The sequence below is a fragment of the Malaya genurostris genome, chromosome 3 (assembly GCF_030247185.1).
Source record: "Malaya genurostris strain Urasoe2022 chromosome 3, Malgen_1.1, whole genome shotgun sequence".
Taxonomy (NCBI): domain Eukaryota; kingdom Metazoa; phylum Arthropoda; class Insecta; order Diptera; family Culicidae; genus Malaya; species Malaya genurostris.
The window spans coordinates 138,061,660-138,084,877 of NC_080572.1; the positions used below are offsets into that span (position 1 = coordinate 138,061,660).

At 35.8% G+C, this 23,218-nt stretch overlaps 2 protein-coding genes across 3 annotated transcripts in view; both read right to left on the reverse strand.

The window, feature by feature from the left end:
- LOC131437845 (PP2C-like domain-containing protein CG9801) overlaps positions 1–15,170 on the reverse strand; it is a 168,941-nt gene extending 153,771 nt beyond the window's left edge. The window contains exon 1 of one of the 2 annotated variants that reach the window (XM_058607462.1): positions 14,962–15,170. Coding sequence is in view for 1 of the 2 variants with exons in the window: in XM_058607461.1 (XP_058463444.1) it covers positions 14,962–14,982 (21 nt within the window). In the remaining variant the exon portion in view is untranslated. The remainder of the gene's footprint in view (positions 1–14,961) is intronic. The other variant, XM_058607461.1, reaches the window with a different exon arrangement.
- Positions 15,171–20,090: 4,920 nt separating this feature from the next.
- On the reverse strand, positions 20,091–21,777 carry LOC131434004 (uncharacterized; the record flags this gene model as incomplete). The annotated part of the gene is made up of 4 exons (XM_058600624.1): positions 20,091–20,413; positions 20,857–20,938; positions 21,202–21,531; positions 21,655–21,777. Coding segments are annotated over 4 exons (858 nt in total), but the record flags the coding sequence as incomplete, so codon positions are not given.
- Positions 21,778–23,218: the final 1,441 nt, after the last annotated feature.

The following is a 23,218-nucleotide window of genomic DNA, read 5'->3' on the forward strand; positions in this document are numbered from 1 at the left end:
TGAAAAGGCCATCATTGGGAACCAAGCAATGCTGTTGCAGAAGCTGTGTTCGAAAAATTTGCCTGAGGGTGGTGACGTCGAGAAGCATCTCGAAGAGATTGAATGCTTGTATGAGCGCCTGGACAACGCAGGCGTGGAACTCAGTGAGCTTTTGCGAATAATAATGATGTTGCGTAGTCTTCCATCGTCGTACAATAGTTTTGTGACGTCATTGGAAATTAGACCACAGGAGGATCTAACAATGGACTTGGTGGTATCTCGGCTGCGTGATGAATATCAAAAGTGATCGGATCGTAATAAGCATGGCGATAACAGTGAAAAAGCGTTGAAAGTTTCCGATAAAGTAAAAAAGGCGGGTGGGTAATGTCAGAGACATAACTGGATGTCGTGAATACGAAAACAACTGACATGTTCCTTAACACTTCCGAATATCAATTGTATGAATTATGCACGCATTTTCCGGATTTGCATATTTTATTGAAAGAAACTATCAATATGCTGTAGGGATTCGTTCCCAGCATTCAGAAGAGTCAAATTGCGTAATTCTCTACGACATTAAACTCTGGAACATTTTTCGCAAAAAAAGGCTTCACTTGATCTCGATTACTGTGAATTTCACACAGCGAAAAGTGCACAAATCTAAGCAAACTGTTATTGATTTGCCGTAAACTGAGGATATTTCCCAACGATTTGCGAACAACAAATCCTAATAGTTCTTTAGAATACTTTTAGAGCCATTAGAACGGCTGATATTGTGCAATGCTCTCCACCGTTGTTTTTTTCCCAAGGCTAATGACTGGCAGCTGTGACGTAATCGCTCTTGTCGAAAGCGAAATTAGCTGTGCAGACGACACAAAACACATCTGCTCGCAGGGGCGATAGAATCCAAACTGATTGAATTTTTGTTAAGAGATTTCCTTTTATGTGATTTCGTTTGTAGCTTTTTCACTAATGGGCGATCTGAACGGCTATAAAAATAGCCGCATACAGAATTTTAATGTCGATTATTTCATTTCGGATTTGCATATTTTATTGAAAGAAACTATCAATATGCTGTAGGGATTCGTTTCCAGCATTCAGAAGAGTCAAATTAAATAATTCTCTACGACATTAAACTCTAAAACATGTTTTGCAAAAAAGGCTTCACTTGATCTCGATTACTGTGAATTTCACACAGCGAAAAGTGCACAAATCTAAGCAAACTGTTCTTGATTTGCCGTAAACTGAGGATATTTCCCTACGATTTGCGAACAACAAATCCTAATAGTTCTTCAGAAAACTTTTAGAGCCATTAGAACGGCTGATATTGTGCAATGCTCTCCACCGTTGTTTTTTTTCCCAATGCTAATGACTGGCAGCTGTGACGTAATCGCTCTTGTCGAAAGCGTGCAGACGACACAAAACACATCTGCTCGCAGTGGCGATCGAATCCAAACTGATTGAATTTTTGTTAAGAGATTTCCTTTTATGTGATTTCGTTTGTAGCTTTTTCACTAATGGGCGGTCCTAACGGCTATAAAAATAGCCGCATACAGAATTTTATTGTCGATTATTTCATTTCGGATTTGCATAATTTATTGAAAGAAACTATCAATATGCTGTAGGGATTCGTTTCTAGCATTCACAAGGACCAAATTTCGGAACATTTTTCCCGGACGATTTGTTGTACAGCAGCAGATATTTTGTTCTCTTCCTTAGAACGCGTTCTGATTGACTGGTGTTGACATGGAGCAAATGAGACAGGTTTTTCAATAGTGTACTATTGAAATACTTCAATGCTTTTGCTATACACGTTTAAATTGAAAAATTTCGATTCTATTGGTAGTTAGATTATATAAATTCTTTCACAGATCACTGAGCTATGAGCTTTAAAAATACGAGAAAGGCAAACGCGCCTTATGATTTATCCTCTTTGATACTCGTTTATACCAAACATTTCAGAAAAGTTTAATTTTGAATTATTTGAGACTATGTCACAAAACTGAAAATTTTATCATAAAATTGTGATCATATTTCCGATGGCATGTCGCAAGAATTATGTTGATTCATTAGATACAACAATAGATATTCACGATCAAAAACTTATCACTCTAATTTTGAAAAGGCACCCCATAGTAAAGTAAGTCGTATTCACGACAAAAATGGGTTGTATAGAGGTACAGTAAAGTAAATTCCGCATAATTCTTTAGGAGTATTATTATGGTTTTAAGAAGAACCGAATAGAAGTCTGGAATAGAGAACTGGACCCTGAGTTCAAGACCTAAATTTAGATCCAATAACAGACTCAGAATCCAGTTTCAGTCGCTGCTGGTTCTCTCCTTGATGGCCAGCAAGCGAATGAGAGATGCGACCTGAGCGTTTCAGGTTTTAACCACGCAGAAGGTGCATTCTCCGTCGCTGCTGCTTGATGATTCCACTCCCACGACATCTACTTCCATCGAACGCACGAAAAGAAATGATCGATTTTCGACCACGGTTCCCCTTTTATACGCATTCAGTTGAAGATATGTGCCTGACTACCTCAAAATCGTCGTCCTTGCGCGAAAAATCCAAGCGAAAGTAAAGAGTTTTCCGCGTTGTTTTCAAATTTTAAGAAAACTTAATTTTTGAGTTGTTTGTGGTTATCGCACACTGTTCAAAATATTATCCTGAATTCCTGATCATATTTTTGATGAAATGGTGAAAGAATTATGTAGCTTCTATTAATACAAGTCGAGATATTCACGATTAAGTTCTGCCCATTCTTCCATATGGCTAATTTTGAAAAGGCGCCCCATAGTAAAGTAAGTCGTATTCACGACAAAAAGTGACAGAAAATGTTTTTATTGTGCGAAACCCGGACATTTTAAGAAAAATGGTCGCAAATATCTTGCAGATAAGCGCTGTGAATATGTAAGTGAATCGGAAAAATCCACAGGATCGAACCAGGCTGCTAAGCAGAAAGCAAAGCAAGCACAAGCGGAAAGTGAACGTAATGATCGATCAAAACAAAGGGTTGCGGATGAGGTTATCTGTGGTGCTGTGTGCTTCATGGCCGGTAGCGTCATTCCAGGATCGTGGACGATTGATAGTGGGTGTACGTGCCATATGACGAACGACCGCAGTTTTTTCTCGGAATTCAAAAAAGGGAGTTACCGTAGATGTGACTCTTGCAGACGGAACAAAAACTAAATCTACCGGAGTTGGAAGCTGTGTGATCATGGGGTTGAATGCGAAAGAGGAACGCATTGCAATTACTCTTGAGAACGTTTTATTGGTTGCTTCTCTAGAAGACGGATTGATTTCTGTTTGGAAACTCGCAACGAAGGGCTTAACAGTTGTATTTGAAGCAACGGGATGTTTAATCAAAACAATCAACGGTGTCATCGTGCCAATGGGTGAGTTTCAGGAATCAGGAATCAGAACAAATTGGCTCAAATGGCACGTTCCCCTTGATATTTGGAGATTTGTGCCTTGCCAGCAATTTATTTTTAGCATCATTTTCCCGATATATAAGAGGGAAGGATTGAAAGGAAATGGTAAGGGTTGGACTAGGAGGATGGGAAAAATTGACGACACAAAAACACATAAAAGCAGAAGTAAATTCTGCTTTCCTAAGGGATGCTGAACAATCTGCTGAGGATCACATTTAGTGGAAGCAGAAGGAAATTCTGAACCTCTACGAGGTCCCGAACAGTCTGCTATTAATAAAACCTCCAACCCCCGAGAGGATTTAGAGATCTTACAAAAGCGACACCATTCTGCACTCTCGGAAGAATGCAGAACGACTCGCAGTATGTACGAGCAGAAGTAAATTCGGTACCCCCCAAAGGATGCCAAACAATCTGCTAAACCCTATTTAAGGTGAATACAGACGGGATTCATTCACTCCAGGAAGAACGATGAACCCTTCTGACTATAGCTCCTTACCACATTGGGTGAGAAACGAGAGAATATCCTTCAATTTTAGCTCCGCATACACAGACTCAACCATGTATGGAGAACCAAAAACCCGGATACGTAGCTGCGTCAATGCGGGACAGTTACATATCAGATGATATGAAGTACCATAATCGCATTTACACAAATCACACGAATAATACTCAGCACGTTGAATAGTAGCCATGTGATAATTGAGTTTGCAATGTCCAGTCAGAGCTCTGACCAGAATACTTCAATAATACTTGGAGAAATGCAGTAGACACTTTGACATTTTCAGATTTAAATCTGGTAGAAATGCTTTTGTCTGAGCGCAAGTTTGCAAGCTGCGCCAGTAGCTGGCATGTTTGGATGCAGCCCAAGAACGTATCTTGTGCTTTATCCAACTAGTTGAAAGTGGTAAAGCTGGTTCAGGACCAACGAAATCATTCGTTGCACCAGCTCTAGCCAACTCATCAGCCCATTCATTTCCAGTAATACCAGAATGGCCGGGTACCCATAAGAAGTCAACAGCATTTGAAATGCTGAGGTCTTCAATTTGAGTTCGACATGCGATCACTAGATTCGACCGTGAGTCATTCGAACTGAGTGCTTTTAAGGCTGCCTGACTGTCGGAACAAAAATAAATACGTTTACCACAGATCCTCTGCTGAAGTGCCGATTGTACTCCACACAGAATTGCGTAGATTTCTGCTTGGAACACAGTACAGTATCTACCAAGTGAATGAGACTGCTCCAGCCTCATTTCACGACAGTAGACACCAGCACCAGCAACTAATTCTCGGAATTCAAAAAAGGGAGTTACCGTAGATGTGACTCTTGCAGACGGAACAAAAACTAAATCTACCGGAGTTGGAAGCTGTGTGATCATGGGGTTGAATGCGAAAGAGGAACGCATTGCAATTACTCTTGATAACGTTTTATTGGTTGCTTCTCTAGAAGACGGATTGATTTCTGTTCGGAAACTCGCAACGAAGGGCTTAACAGTTGTATTTGAAGCAACGGGATGTTTAATCAAAACAATCAACGGTGTCATCGTGGCAATGGGTGAGTTAGTTGGTTGTCATTACAAGTTAAAGTTGGTAGAGCAGTGTTTATCCGTTACGGGAAATCATAATGAGAGTTGTCAACACACATGGCATCGCCGAATGGGCCATCGCGACATTGGTGTGCTAAATATAATCGCCACACAAGGTTTGGCAAGTGGAATCAAGTTAACGGATTGCGGAGATAGGATCGTGTGTGAGTGTTGTTTGAAAGGTAAATTGGTACGATAACCTTTTCCATTGATTTCAGAGCGAAAATCAAAACGACCTTTAGATATAATACACACGGATCTCTGTGGGCCAATGGAACAATCGACGCCGAGTGGTAACAAATACTCACACTAATTGATGATTTTAGCCGTTTTTGCGTGGTGTTTTTATTAAAGACGAAAGATGAAGCAGTCGGCAAGATTATTGAATTCGTTCGGTGGGCTCAACATATCTTCGATAGGAAGCCCTGTGTTTTGCGATCTGATGGAAGAGAAGAATATACAGGTGATAGATTACAAAGTTTTTGCAAATCCGAGGCATACAGCAGCAGTTCTCTACTCCTTACTCAAAGCAATCGAATTGAGCAGAATGGTACACAGATATGATGAATGCCACACAGATATGACGATTTTATCTTTGAAAATGTTAAACATGACGAAGAACCTATTAACTTTCGCGATGCGTTAAGTTTGCCCGTCTGGCAACGCGGCAGGCAACATTGCGTACACCATTAGCAGTTGCGGGAAAGAAACAGTTGATACTGAAGCAGTATGATGTGCGGACAGCCTAACCCAACGGCACTGTTGAAGAAGAGCTATATATGCAGAAACCAGGTTTTTAAACTCCAGGAAACAAACAAATGGTATGCAAACTACGAAAAAGTATATACGGTTTGCGCCAATCTGCGAGATGTTGGAATAAAGCGTTGCACTCTGTACTTCTTGAGTTGAAGTTTGAACCAAGCAGCGCAGATCCATGTCTGTACATCCTATATGGAAAACCGTTTGTTGTTATTTTAGTGTACGTGGACGATCTATTGATTGGTAGTGCTGATGAGACTGATATAAATGTGGTTTACGAAGGGCTTAGGAAAAAATTTGACATTACTTCGCTTGGATATGTACGTCATTTTTTGGGATTCAAAAGAATTGTCGTCCATCCAAGATTCCTATGGATCCAGGATACAAACCGAGTAACGATGATAGTAAACGATTTGAAAATCCAACAATGTACCGAAGTCTTTTTGGAGCTTTATTATATTTAGCCGTTAACGCAAGACCAGATCTATCTTTGAGTGTTGGCTTGCTTGGAAGGAAAGTGAGTGAACCCAACAACATGCATTGGTATGCAGTGAAACGAATTCTGCAATATTTGAGCGTGACGAGTGATTTGAAATTGCAATTCGGACCAGGAGAAGGATGGTGTTTGAAAGGATTTTCTGATTCTGATTGGGCAGGAGATGTTCGCACAAGAAGATCAACAACCGGGTTTATCTTTTTCTATGGAAGCGGTCCAATTAGCAGGGTGAGCAAAGGACAATGTTCTGTTGCACTTTCGTCCCTCGAAGCTGAGTACAACGCACTGTCGCTAGCTTGTCAAGAAACCGTTTGGCTTACTCGATTGTTGTCTGAATTGAGTGAAGCAGAAGACAAAGCTACTGTCATTTTCGAGAATAACCAAGGATGTCTCAGTTTCGCTACGTCGGAAACGTTGTCGTATGTTCGAGCCCCGACCTGGAAGGATTAGTAGTGTCAGTAGAATCGTAGCACTAGCCATGCGATGGTTCTGTACACTCTGAATCGGCTGCGAAGTCTGTTGAAACAGAAGGTCAAATTCCACCACAGGAATGTAATACCAAGGCTTTGCTTTGGGTAGGCTTATTTGTTCATGCTGTGAACCAAACATTGGCGATTCGTTTGTATGGGACTTATGCCCCGTTTACACTTCTGCTGGCTGCCAGCAAGACCAACGTATTAAACCAACGAAGGACCACCGTTGAATGATTTTTTCCTAAGAGGGGCAGTACACTGGCCCCACACTGAGCTAAATTTTCTTTTTCACATTATATGATATTCTAATGATTTTGCACTATTAGCATTTCCAATAATAGTTACAAAATGTGTTCAACATCATGTCAAATATATGAGATAATCTCATGAAACATAAAACTCTTCTTAACGTTATTTTTATAGGATTTCCATATAACGAATGAAATTTCCAGTCTGAGTCAAATTTATTAGCGCGTCTTATAACCATTACTAGATATCCGCACAACATACATTGGAACAATTTATGAAGCGCATATTATATTCACTTCGAATTTATTTAGATAGGTTCATATATACCATATGACTAGTTTTATGAAATTTATTTATTTATTTATTTATATATATATATATATATATATATATATATATATATATATATATATATATATATATATATATATATATATATATATATATATATAACTTTCAATGGAGGTCATACGAATAGCAGATAATTGCCAACTACTACTTTTCTTTGAGGATTCAAGCTTTACTAGTATTCCATTCGGTAAGGGAGCACCTCATGATATTTGCGAAAGACAAGTGAGATCCCGAGACTGAAAATAAAAAAATGAATCTTACTAGACAGATAGAGTAATGAAATGTACCGGATATATATTTCATGGTCCGTTAACGCATATCCTTGAACGAAGTTGGATGAGCTGTCTTGTCAGCGATTTAAAATTACATTGAGATGCGGAACTTCCAGAAAAAATGGTCTGGAGCAGTTGATGAATATCGAGGACACAACTATTCACGACTTTCATCGGATTTTCATATAAATTATATGGGATATTTTTATAACTTTCATTATGATAACGTCCATTTAGATTTGACGTACACATTAAATAAAGATTATAAGTTTCCATATAATTTCTATGAATTATATTCTGCATATGATTTACATGACAAATCTAATGAATATAAATAAGATTTTCATTTCAGTGCAGCATGCTGGCAGCCAGCAGAAGTGCAGGGTTGTTACGAAAAATTTCAAAATTAAAACGCGCGAAATCCGCGCGAAGTTGAAAACTAAAACGCGCGATATTTCAGCGAAGCGTTTACACCACTATTTTTGTGCAGGTAATGCTTACCGCAGAACTAACAGTGAAAATTAAATTGCTTACAGTTTTGTGATTTTGAAAGAAGTTAAACAGATTTCAGCAAAGACAATTATTTGCTTCGACATCTTCTTGCTCGGTAAGCTTGTCCTTCTCGGAAAGAATAATTTTAAGTTCGACCACATCATGATGATCTGATTTAATCTTTCTAATGACAGTTTCAATACAATTTATCGCTTCCTGTTTAGCTTTCGTTTTCTAAGGCAGCGCCTTTTCCTGTTGTCGGATTTTACTCTGAATGTCTTTCTTTTCCTCCTCATATTTTATTCTTTTATTTGGAGCATGGAAACGCCCACCGGAGTTAGTTTCTGTCAAACTTGCTCTCCGGCAGGCGTAAAACCTCGTCATCTCTTACATCAATAGATTACAATCATCCAAATGATACATTTCTTAAAATCTAGTGCTTCTACAGCAACTAAATCTAATGAGACAATAACATGAGGAACGATTTCCTGATAACATTACGTGATAAATGGAAGTATGGCTTTGAAAATAGTAAAATCTATGTGCTCTTTGAAATTTAACTTGGAATTCAGAAGAACACCCAGGTCCTTAACAGACGATGCGCGTTCGAGGACAGTTTATGAAATATTATAGCCGAACTTGAATACAAACTTTTTGCGACTAAAAGAGATGACGCAGCATTTTGAGGTATTTGAAACCATTTTGCTGATTTTACACCAATTAGTTAAATTATCTAAAAGTTCTTGTACGTACTCTGAGTCAGCTACAGATTTGATCATATGAAATATTTGAAGGTCATCGACGAACGATAGTTTCATACACTTGATCGAAAAATTTAGGTCGTTGAGATATAGTAAAAATATAAACGGTCCAATGCGATTTCCTTGAGGAACTCCAGAGGTTACAGTAACTGGTGATGTTGTACAGTCTCTTATTTTCACTATCATTTCACGACCAGTTAGATATGATCGAAGCCAATTTAAATATGATCCATTTAATCCAAGTCTATTCAACTTGTAGTTCGTTATGTTATGATTGATTTTGTCGAACACAGCAGAGAAATCGGTGTTTATAAAATTACTTGTAGACGTGCTTGTAAAGAACATATGATTAAGGAAATTTAGGTTACTAAATTTGTGGAAGTTGAACGCTTTGGCATGAATCCATGCTGAGTCTCAGATATGCAACCAGAGCAACTATGTGTAATTAAATTCAGAATTATATTAATTTCAAACAACTTCGATACAGCGCAGAAAGCAGCAATTCCACGATGGTTAGATACTATACCCTTGTTACTTATTTTGTCGTGAATACGACTTACTTTACTACGGGGGGCCTTTTCTAAATTTACACTGAACAAGAATAGATAGAACTTAATCATGAATATCTCTTGTTGTACTAATCCCAACAACATTTTTTTCTTCATGCTATAGAAAATATCATATGATTAGCAAATTGTGATAAAATTTTCAGTAGCATTAAATAACCACAAATAACTCGAAATCATAGTTTTCTAAAATGTTTGGTATCAACGAGTATCAAAGTGAAAAACTCTTGAGGCTTGTTTGTTTTTCTCGTGTTCGGACGACGGTTTTGATGCAGTTCTCGTGGTACCTCTCAGTAAATTATATATTTAATTAGTAAAGAACTTTTTGATACTTTTTCCATAGAAATTCTTGCTCTGGAAATTAAGAACCTTCCATTTCAGATATCAAAAAGTGTGAAGAGACACCATGTCAACTTTTGTAAACCGGAACACATGGAATTTCTTCCATATTTCAGAAGAAAAAAAAATCCAGAACGCAAAGAGCAATTGAAAATGTTGGATGGTGGAACCAACAAACTTTTAGAACAATTTCTTATCACCACGGATGGAATCCTGTCGGGTCCAGCACTAGATGAACGTTTTAACTTTTTCTTCTCCGCTTCTTATCTTGTCCAACTTCGCTTCGTACGCCTGTCGTGCAAATTTTGCTTTAAGAATGAGATTTTCATAACAAACAAAATTTGTGATAATATTATCGAAAAATAGCATTCCATTAATAAAGTTATTTGCATTATTGAATGTGTTTTCACTGAGACGATATCTTCCATCAGACATCAATATCTTTGAGTGCGAAAAGCTTCTTTCGATTTCCGCTTTAGAATGGGACAACGCAAGTACATATATCGAAATGTTTTTGTAATTCCTGGTAACAGCCTAGCTTAAATAGCGATATGTACCACTCGAGATTGGAGAGTATAAAATCGAAGTTTTGTCCACTAAAGGAAATATTTTCTAGAGCCGCATCCTCGTAAAATTTGGTTTTATCAAATTCACAATTTCGGTCAGTTTGACCTGCTGGCTCGATTGCTGAAACGTTCCCCATCTTTAATTTTTTGGGGTTTCGAAAAACTCACAAGCTTCAAAAATATGTAAGAAACCGTTTATTCTCGAACAAATACCTCACAAGTCTGAAATAATGTTACTTGCAATTCGCGCGAAATCCGCGCCATCGCATCAAAATCTGACCAAAAACCGCGCGAAATCCGCGAAAACCGCGAAATCCGCGCGACCGTAACAACCCTGGAAGTGTACACGATACATTAGGGGTATTATTATTTGTATTTGGTTTGGTATAGCTCTGCGCAGTGGAATCGTTTATTGTAGTCAAGATTTACTGTTTATGTTTTCATAATTTTTGTTCGTTTATTCATGCCATGGTGTAGCCCTGCGGTGTAGTGCAGTTTAAAAATGAAAACGACATAAGAGTGGGGATGTCGTAATATCGATCGATTAATCGAGTAATCGATTAATAACCCAGATAATCGAGTAATATTTAATCGATTAGCTTAAAACTAATATTCGATTATTGAGCTAATCGAGTAATTAAAAAACTCCCATAGTAATAATCGAATGACTAATCGAGTAATCGATTAATAACCCAGATAATCGAATAAATTTCAATCGATTAGTTTCAAAATAATACTCGATTATTAAATAATCGAGTAATTCGAAATTTGCGACATCCCTACATAAGAGAGATTTCTGTAACGATTTTCATCGAAATGGACGGAGTCGATCGAAAGTTATTGAAGATCTACTGTACTGTACTAGTGAAGCATATGTACGTTTTGAAAAATTTCATATGAAGTCATAGAAAAAGGTAATGCTGTCAATACGTTTATACAATTCCTTATACAAACAGAGATCTCTGTAGGAATTTCCGAAAATATATGAAGAAAAGCTGACAAAAACCAAATGCTATCTTTCTATCGTTAAGATGAAATCGATGTACACAAATTTTATAGTTACTTTTCTTACTGGTGAAACATCTTGTTTGTCATGTTTTACCATGTAATAATTTCTTGAAAAAAATCGTTTATTTGTTTCGCAAAATATCCGAAAATTATTTGTTTCACGAAATATCTTGAAAATAATTGCAAATAAAGACCAAGATGAAATAATGTATAGGCAGTCGCTAAAATCAAAGACATCATATTAACAAGATACCAAAGACATCATATTAACAAGATATGCAGCTCTCATATATCCCGAACAAATCATTGGCAAAATCCTTTTTTGCAAGCATGGTGCCCTCAGACGAGTCCGCATCGAATCTCATACATAGAAGTAGGGGAGAGAAATGTCAAATTCGTGTGCGCCAAACAGCAGCACTGCGCGCCCCATGTTGAATGTGATGCCGTGCAATGGCGTTGCTGAATTCACGCCTTTTTTTTGAACGGCCAATAAGCCATCCGTCAACATTCACTTTGAAGAGTAATTTCGAATGACTCGGCACTCGCTGAGAGTAAGTCATAATAGTAAACGGCAGAGAAAAGTTTTCTCTTTCGTCTGGTGTTAAATTTAATACTCCATCTTTCATAGCTCGTTTGCAATTTCTTTCGAAAGTGGAAGTTGACAGGTGGCTTATTGGCCGTTCTCAAAAAAAAGGCGTGAACTGAAGATTGAGATCGCTCCAAGCTGACAGGGTCTGCAAGATACCCAGCTCTCACATTTCTCGAACAAATCATTGGCAACATCCTTTTTTGCGATCATGGCACCCTCAGGGGAGTCCGCATCGAATCTCGAACATAAAAGTATGGAGAGAGAAATATCAAATTCATGCGCGCCAAAATAGCATCACTGTGAACCCATACAATTGGCATGATACGTTGAATGTGATGCCGTGTGATGGCGTTGCTGAACTGAAGATTGAGTTAGCTCCAAACTGACAGAGTCTGCTAAAATATAACAGTACCAGAGTTGAAAAATCCAATCAGAGTGATCACCACGAGGTAGCGTTATGATGATTCTTTTGACATCTCCCATGTATTTAGAAAAATTTTGGACGAATTTTCCAATTTACTTGAGTTTGAACGAATGCAGATGGCAGAACCTTACAAATATGGGTAAAAAATGATTACTCTCGTGTTGTCATAAAGCATGATTTAAAATTGTCCTATACACTTGAAAATCTCGGATTTGAAATTTTCAGTTCACATACAGATTTGATTTAGATGATAAGACAAGTAAATAAACGAGTAAAACAACATTTGATCATAATTTATCAATTAATTTCAAAATCCAACCATGAAAACAAAAAATTTCCCAGATATGAAAACAGTACCCAACCTCACTTCTTCGGATTTGATATTTCATCTTACGATTTCTCCATGAATATCAATCAAACATACCACGAAAAGTTACTGAATCATTAATGATCGAATGATCGATTTTTTAACCAAATTTTCACACATTTTTGCATGTTAGTATTCGATTCGTAATGAAATAAATAAAAACACGGCATTTTTTTGGAATCTTCAAGCCGAATCTAAAAATTATAGGGTAACAGAGGTATTTTGGCCCACTTTAGGATTGATTTTATTTTGGCCCACTTTAAATAAATATCCACCAAATGTTGTAATATCTTTGAAAAACCCTTCCGCAATAGGTAATGTAATGTGTTTACTTTCAAATGTATGTAACATGGGTTACTTAACATCGATTAAATCCGATAAAGTTTGTTAGGTGGGCCAAAATATATGAAGTGGCCAAAATACCTCAGTTACCCTAATCATCGCTTTGTTCAAAGTTTGCCACTGGAGCAGCAGTTAGTTGAATTATTTAATTTTTGTGTCTAACCACAGACACCATATTAACAAGATATCCAGCTCTCACATTTCCCGAACAAATCATTGGCAACAACATTTTTGCGAGCATGGCACCCTCAGGTGAGTTCGCATCGAATCTCGTACACAGAAGTAGGGAAGAGAAATGTCAAATTCGTGCGCGCCAAAATAGCAGCACTGCGCACCCATACAATTGACATGATATGTTGAATGTGACACCTTGCGATGGCGTTGCTGAGCTGAAGATTGATTTCGCTCCAAGCTGACAGGGTCTGGTCTAACTCTGCGGTTTCAAAATGTGACACGAAGATGACGCAGCAATCATTTAGTTCCAGGCAACAAACCAACCCATACACAACCTGACAGAAATTAGCCTGTTCAGACCCTGTCAGCTTGGAGCGATCTCAATCTTCAGTTCAGCAACGCCATCGCACGGCGTCTCATTCAACATGTCATGTCAATTGTATGGGTGCACAGCCCTGCTATTTTGGCGCGCACGAATTTGACATTTCTCTCCCCTACTTCTATGTATGAGATTCGATGCGGGCTCACCTGAGGGCGACATGCTCGCAAAAAAGGATGTTGCCAATGATTTGTTCGGGAAATGTGAGAGCTGGATATCTTGTTAATATGATGTCTTTGGCCTGTTTCATGTGTTCCACTGAATTCAAGACGGCGCTTGTGTTCCTAAACAATACGGGTGCAATGAATTACGAAACAAAAAAATTACAAGAGAAAAAAGTACTTCATTACGTTATTTACGGCCACTATGTATGCGTTCAGAATTATAATTCAAAAGGAGCGTAATTTTCATATTGTGACTCACGCAAGAACTTCTGAATGAAATGAAAATATTGCGAGTTTTTCTAACAGCGCTGCATAGCAACAAACTCATCAATAACACACGTCATAAATCTCCAAACATGCGTATTTTGTAATCTTTCTATCTTTTAATTCACTCTGCCCAACGTCTTCTCTTTGATCTAAAAAGATAACTAGTAATTGATAGAATTAGAAATGATCTGTTTTTTGAAATGTGATGTGTGACTAAAGAGTATCTAACGTATTTAGTCGTATTAATGAAAACGCAAGGAATTAGTAGCTATTTGTAGGAGTATTTGTTATCATTGGATGATCTTCTAACGACTCGGATGAATAAATGGGAACCATAGATTTAAGCTTGGTTTGCAAATTAGTAGTATTGTTCTTCAAGATTCAGTAGAATACATTACTTCACGTTCATTGAAATTTGATGAACTACTTTTAAACCTTCTATTGATGAAAAGAGAAAAATTATACTTATACTAAACCATAGTAGCTTATCATCATAATTATTTTATTAGTGTCAAGAAATGCTAGCAAAATTTATTTCACTTATTTAAATATAAAAAATTTAAACCGTAGATTGTCGGAAAACAGATACGTTATTTCCAAGTGTTATTCTATTTGGAACGCCATTGTGGAACCAGAGAACCAAAACTTTTACTTATATTCTCGATGTATGGGAGTTGTCAAGTTGTCCACGGGTTGCATCAAACTTGATACAAAGCTGGATATCTTGTTAATATGATGTCTTTGATACAAACTCTTTTTTCGATTTGCTTCAAAGTTTGACGCGTCGAAAATGCATATTTCATTTTATATTGAAGATTTGCATTCCTAACAAACTATGGGTGTAGGTAGTATTTCAATGCCAATATAATTACATAAAAAATAAGCAATGTAGGTTCCATCGAGACATAAAAATTTTAATTTTCTTACCTTTTGTCTTAAAGAAGGCATTGAATTACTGCACTACTACGTCCTTTCTATAAAGCAGATTTACGTATACGTAACCAGTAAAGTAAAACAATGAAACGATTTAAAAATTGATTATTTATTAAGGACATTATAAAAACTTCTAACAGTGTTTACAGTTGGAGATGCACATCATACTATGGTCTTAGCCTGTCGATAAGACAACACAAACAAAAAAAATGCACATCATGACGTTTATATTTCAGCTTTTTTTTCAAAGAAGGCCGAATCTTACAAAAATAAACAAATCGAGTTTCTCTCTCCTATCAATAGCAGCCCTTACACGAGCATTATTTTTGTCATTTTTAATCAAAAATGAAGAAATGAGCCTGTTTCATATATGTTCCACTGAATTCAGGACGGCTCTAGTGTACCTAAACAATACGGGTGCAATGAATCACGAAACAAAAATATTTCAAAGGGAAACCAATACTTCATTACGTTATTTACGGTCACTGTGTATGCATCCAGCAATATATTTAAAAGGAGCGTAATTTTCATATTGTGACTGACGCAAGAATTCCTGAATGAATTGTGAATGTTTCTAACAGCGCTGCATAGCAACAAACTCATCAGTATCACACGTCATAAATCTCCAAACATGCGTATTTTGTAATCTTTCTATCTTTTAAATCACTCTACCCAATTGATAGAGTTACAAATGAAATGTTTATTTGAAATGTTGTTTGTGACTAATGAGCACCTAGCGTATTTAGTCGTATCAATAAAAACGCAACCTTACTTCACGTTCATTGTTTATTGAAATGTGATGTACTACTATTCAACTTTCTATTGATGAAAATAGAAAAATGATACTTATACTAAACCATAGTAACTTATCATCATAATTATTTTATAAATATCAAGAAATGCTAGCTAAATTTATTTTACTTATTTAAATATAAAAATTTAAACCGCAGATTGTCGAAAACCAGATACGCTATTTCCAAATGTTATTCTATTTACGACACCATTGTGGAACCAGAGAACCAAAACTTTTACTTATATTCTCGATGTATGGGAACTGTCAAGTTGTCCACGGGTTGCATAAAAGTAAACAATTAAAAGCGAAACTCTTTTTTCAGTGGATATAGAAGTAAAGTGGTAAAATTTGCATGTCTTTTGAAGATAAACTAACAATTCATCGACTAATCGTAAATTGATTGAGAATATACGATAATTTCTAAATACGATTAGAAAACAAGTCGAAACATTCATCGATGTTTTCCTCCATTTGCTGTCAATGTTAGATTCGCCTTTCTTCGAAAAACAGCTGATATGTTTTCCATCACGCAGAGAAAAAAATTGTAAATATAACCAAATTTGGGTTTCACGCAACGATTTTTTTTGTTAAAATAGTGACAAAAGAAAATCTGGTTTGATATAAATAATATTGCTGCTTGAAACTACAAAACATGATAATCAATTTTACTCAGTGTGTTAGTTTGTTTCAAACGACAATTTGATAAAAACAACAAATATTTCACTTGTGCGTTCCTGTCAATTTCTTGACAAACAATTTCACAGTGAATTCAATTTGAAAAATTTGTTACGAATGAACGAACCTTAGATAAAGTTAAGAATTGTTGCGCTTTAAATTTACAAACTTTTTAGTTGAAATAAATTACCTTAAATTTAGCTATTTCAACTAACGCTTTTGTTTGTTGAAATCATACATTTTTGTTTGTTTTTAAAAATAAAATGATTTCTTTCAAACTAATTTACAAGGTTATATTTAAAACTACTTTTATTTCGACTTATATTGGTTTAAAAATTTCTAGAAAACAATTATTTTTAATTTTGAAATTTTTTAAGACGCTTCGTCATTCCCGTTGCTACACGATCGAATTATTCACATACCATTGTATGTAATTGTAAAGCCCTGTTTCTTCATTTTTATAGCATCCAAACGATTCGGTGCTCCATCAGTCCGACCAATATAGAGAACCTGCATCAAATATTTTTGGTAAAGAAAATGTGTTATGTAACGTTATACATATTTTTAAAATATACTTTATCATCAATACATACACTTGTACCCTTAGGACATGAAAGAAGCAGATCAATTTTTACTTATGAAACGCGTACAAACTTCTTCCGTGGGAGACAATAATGTCAATAATGGTGTATACGCGCGAGAAAAAATTGTTCTGGTTTACATGAAATAAAACTAACACGGTTCATTTAAACAGTAAACTTAGTTGTATCATTACACAAATAATACCATAGATAAATTGAACCAAGTTTTTTCTAGATGTGAAGGTATAGCAGGATTGAGTCAACGAGAACACTGCCGGTAACATTAATTCAACTTTGGTTGACATGTAAAAAATTGTTAGTTTATTTCAACAATAAACTCATTCGGAACAATTATATTTTCGGTTTGGTTGGACCATGATTTTGATTCAAATCAAACAGAGATCATTGTTTTTGTTGAAGGGAGAAATTGGTTTGAAACAATCATATTCTAGCTTGAAATGAATATAAATCAAATTTAAAAAACTACTAACTGTTTTGTTATTTTAAACATGCTCAATTTCTCTGCGTGATTGAGGTTTCTATGCCCAGTGAAAAATGAACAGCGGCCCTACTGAAAAATGGGTGGCCTACACGTTTCCTGATGAAAACAAAACAATATGTAAAAGCGATTCACACGCAGCATCAAGCGACTATCGCCTGCATGGAACGATTACGGAACAACAACATTATTTGTAAGCAATTCAAATGAAAGGACACTACGTAAAGTTCACGGAAAGTTTTAACGTCGGATACGTGAGCAATATTCGGCTAAAAAATAATAAAAATAATCTGGACGTCGACGGAAGTTGATTGATCGTCTGAATCGTGTTTAATGCATGCGTTTCCTGATGAAAACAAACCAATCTCATTTGCATTTGTGGTTGTAAGTGAGCTGTCAGAGAGCCTAATAGTCCAATCCACGGCGTAAAATACACTGGTGGCGTGATAAGACAGGTTTGGTTGTGTTGGTAATTTTCTCACGAAATTTTCATCGGGATTTCACTTCTAAGTTACTCCAGTTGTCGCGCAGCCTAGCGAATCTTTGGCACTAATTGAAAATCTGGACATTTTTTCTTCAAGGGTTTGCAAGGTAACGTCGAAATATAGAAAATTGTACACACATCCGATTCTGTTCATTTCGTTGGAGGAAGGATTTGGCGGATCGCACTGTGGTATCTATAGTGATTTTCACTGTCGGCTAGAAAAGATTGCGATGCGATAAGATAGCGACAAAATGCCGCAAAGATAGCGAAACTGTCATTCGCATCGATTCAACCCCTTCGAAACTAAAAGCCAGAAAAAATATTTATTAAATTGACCGTTACAATGACTAATTTTCTATTTATTATTAAGAAAACTTCAGTCATAATGAATTCATATTGATAATGCGTATGTAGCAGATTACGGCTACAACTTTCAAAGATTTTTTAAGCGTGTGCTATTTATTTGACATAATGTACGATTCAGACCGCCTCCTTCCGTCACCGTCACCGGAACGTCAACTTCCGTCAAAATTAGTTTAATACTTTCTCTACCGGAACGTTCACACGCTCCGTCCGTCAAGACGTTCCGTGACGGTGACGTTCCGTGTGAATGGCTCCATAAGAATGCATGTAATTAATGTTGACGGTGCCGGTGACGGAGATTGACTGTGACAAAAGATGACGGATCGTCTGAATCGTACATAACGGTTATTTTGTGCTTAGTATGTTCCCTTTTCATTTATATTTTGTATTAATCGACGCCTTGGTTTTCAAAACCTCGTGCTTTATTCGATTGTGCTATTTGTTTACTCTAAAAAGTTGGTCGTCTTGACCGATATACATTTGTTGATGATTTCGATGAACAATGAAATAACAATTGTCGCTAACGAATTTTACAAGTTGAAAATGCAATTGGCCTCAATCCAACAGCCGAATAATTTTTCTTTTGACTCTAATGCTAGTTAATTTCAATACAACAGACAGCGAAAGGGTTAAAACAACTGTCCAATTTTCTGGCAGCGATGCCAGGTGAAATTTTAGGTGTCTGGGTATTAGAAATGGTCCTATGCGACCTCAATATTTAGAAGTATGACGAAAAAACCAAACGAAAACCCTACAGTAATAGCATAAGTCATTAAAATTGACGATTGTTTATAAAAATTTCGAAAATCTGCAAAAAAGTCGGCTTAAATGCAAAGTCTGCTAACAAACGAAATTGCAAATTTACATACCAATCTGCAAACCTGGCATCAGTGGTTCTGACGCTCATTATTTCGCTATCCTGCGACGATTCCGTCGCATTCTATGTCCAGCTGAAAACCACTATATTACAGTTATTATGAATAATGGAGTGATTGTGCTGTGGGTGGCATTTCAAATGCAGGTGATGAAAACGATTGAAACATCCCGGAACAAAACACCGCATTTCACTGCCAATATTTTCGCAAACAGAACCAACTCTAAATATTTTCATAAAAACAACTCCCGGAACGTCATGTTTTTTCTTCTTTACGTCTCTCTGTTATTAGAAAATAAAATAAATGCACTAACACATAGAAAAACGTGATCACCAGGGTATTTTACATCGTGTAGAGACATGGTGCTCTTCCGTTGAAGTTCTCAACGTGTCAGCCAGCGATGTCAGATCTACGGAAATCTCATTAGATTTACGGATTCGAAGATTTTTCTGCGGACCCACGGATCCGTACACGGTTAACTCTATCTATTTATTTCTACATACAAACAACTTAGAATCGAAAAAAACTGCACAAACTCAAATTTTTAATAATTATGTATTAACTACTTTCAGGTAATCTTGTTATACCTAGTTTGCAATAATATAGATATTATCCACCATTGAATAGTTTTAACTTTGATGTGGGTAATAAGCATATTAATTGTTTTAAGCATATTGGCTTATTTTGTTTATTGGTTTTGTTACAACTCGTATTGTTTTTCTAAGGCATTTTTCGGGTAGAACAAATAGGAGTTTTCGCTGTTGAAAAAATCATTTATTGTTTCGAAATATTGCATTGATTTCGTTTAAGAATAATATTATTGAAATTTTAAGTGTGATATCGGAAGTACTTCTTATTCTGAGTTATCGTTTTCGTTATCCATTTCACTCAGCATTGTGCACAATCTATTTACCTTATTGCGCGAGCTATGTAGTAATGTTTTGTACGTTACAATGCATGCGAAGTCATATAATTTAGCCAAACTTGCTGGGACACGAAGTCCAAGAACTACGAAGCTTTTTAAAAGCATATCTAGAGCAGTTGACGATCTATCCACCTTGATGAATTTCTTTGGAGATACTTCAACAACATATTTCCCTTTTTCCACTGTTCTGATAAATAAATTATTGACGGATGTGGTGACGGAAGTTGTACATTTGGTAGCCATTCTGCTTCCTGCAATTATGAAATTTAAAAAATAAAAATTGGTAGTGAGCTATAGCAACATTTATACTAAATTCTCATTACAGAAATTCGATAATAAATACAATATGAAATAATCGCTTAATTTTATGTTTTTTTCTTTACATATAATTTTTTTATTTGCATTATTATTAATTACTTATATTAGAATTGCAGTTTCTTATTATTATTATTATTAATATTCATATCAATATATTACAATTGTATTTATGAATATTCGTTATTCGTCTTACCGGTATCCATTTGATTAGAGGCAAAGCAACAGTAGCGGCAGGACTCATATCTAGTCCGAATAAATCACGTTTCACTCCTCTTGCGGTCAAATAAGTCAAAGCCTTCAAAGCTCCTCTTATGTCTCCTACAGATAAATTTGAGTCCTTATTTATTTGATGTATATCAGTTATGCCAGTACTTACGATCTTCCACTTCACTGAAGATTCCTTCTTCTAGTAACAGACATTTTCGAAAAGTTCCGGAGATGTCAGCACTGGGATTAAGCTGCTTGGTGCAACGCTCGAACGCTTGTTAAAGCTGCAAGATTTATTTTGGTTTCGATTATAGAGGCCACTTGTAAACATTATTTTCAAAAGTTACATTGATCTTTATTTTGTAATCTTATTAAAAAGGTACTACACAAACGATATAGTAACATTTTTTTTGAAGTAGTATTACCCATCGTTCGTTGTGAGGACAAGGTATATGACTGAATAAAACATTCTAAGGAACACAAGAGGAAAAGTTAAAATATCATTATTACATACCATTGTCCCATTGAAGTTATGGATATGTGGAAACACTTCTATAATATTTGCAGTCGATTTAGAATTCAGCAACCGTTGATGATACACAAACGAATGTTTCATCATATCGCTAATACGTTTAATATTTTCGGCATTTGCTGTGAGAGCTGCACAAATTTGCGCTGTCTCGATTATATCCTCATCTACAGGAACATCAGGTTCTTTAATATGCTTTCGATATTTTCGTTCGTCTTTCGGTACATCTTTCCTCATATTATTTGCTCTGTTCTCTATTAGACCGGTGTGTGCATCTCCGGATCCCTTGCCACCATTTTTCCAGAAAAATAAAGACTGTAATGAATAATAGAGAAGAAAAAAAGCTTATCATTGAGTTTTATGCATTGTTTTAAATCTAACAAATAAAGGATAATAGTTAATATACATTCCATCGATTTTATACTAAAATACATGTACCTCTTCAGGGCTCTCCGTAACATATCTTAAATTTTTCAGTTGTGGAAAAGCAATAATAATATTTTTAGCAAGTTGTAATTTTTCGATCAATGATGGGTACCTGAAACGGCAAGTAACGTGAAATAAATGGAATCATTTTGAATTATATTGACAGTATTGTAATATTCACAAAAAAAAATTTCTGTGTCAACTTATGAGTTTCTTACTTGTGATGAATGAAGATGTCATCGTGAAACTTATAATCGCATAAAATACGGGTCATTAATCGTATCTTGTTGAGATTTGGTACCCTGTTGGCATTTAATTCGTTATACAGTATTATTTTGAAAGACTTATGATTTCCCAAAACTTCTTTTATTTTCTGAAACGAATTTATATATTTCTTATATAAGATGATCTTGCATTCAAATTTTCCATAATTATCTGAACTTCGATATTTGGTACTCTAGCATTATTTGTTTGGTTGTCTGTGGGAGAAATAACAGAAATCTGATACTGATCGTAGACCGGTGTGTACGAAGCATTTGGAAAAACACAATCTTGTTTTTTTCTGTATAATACATTGGGCGCTGTGACAACATTTCGATAATCTCCATAATAAGCTTACGAGGTCCAAGCTCGATTCCGATATCAATTAGGTCTTCTTTTCTCAACTGCACCAAAGAAACATTTGTGATCTTTGCATCTATAAATAAATTAATATTAATGATTCACTTATTTCTTCAAATATTGAAATCGTTCAAAATATTAAATTATTCAAACTAATATTCAATAAACACAACATTCATCGACCATTCATAGAACCAGACTTTTTTCAAAGTAGGGCGAAACTCACGTTGACATCAAGAAGAGGAAAACATGGATGACTAATTTAAAATTATTTTACTTTCCTGTTTAGAATTTATAGTATATTTTCTAATCACTGTTTTATAAATCGATGAATTTCTTTCGATTTTCACTAAACCAAACAAAAAAATTTCGTCTTTTTTAAACTTGTTCACTTCTATACTACATGCCTGATCTATTAACTTACGTCCGAGCTTATGTCCTTATGAATTTGTAATGAAAATAGTCTTTCCTCAGTCATAAATAATCTCCGTGTAGTTCAATTGTCGCCTTCATTGTTTCCAGCAGTGAAACGAGGGAAATAACGAAACAAATTACCCTATTTCTTTAAGCAATTTAAGTATTTCCCTGCTTGTTGGCATGGAACATTGAAGGTATAATTTACGAAAACAAATGGAATAATTGTTTCGCTCGACTGTTTTCAAGTATTACAAAGATTCAGATTCTTGAATAATTCAATTTCATTCAATATTGTTTTGTAGCATTTATTAGGAGAAAAAACTGTTCGCAAAATGTTGAAAGTTTCGCCTTTTTCTAAAAAGGGTTGTGTTGCTGATTTTTTTTGTTTAATCAGAAACCACGATGGTAAACAGACAGGTGGCGAGTTTTTTCTATGTGTGAGCGCAATTGACATATTTTTGGAAATACAAGAAGCTCCATGAAGAAAAGAATAATATTCCCCATGAAGAAAAGAATAATATTGAGCGTTTCAGAATCA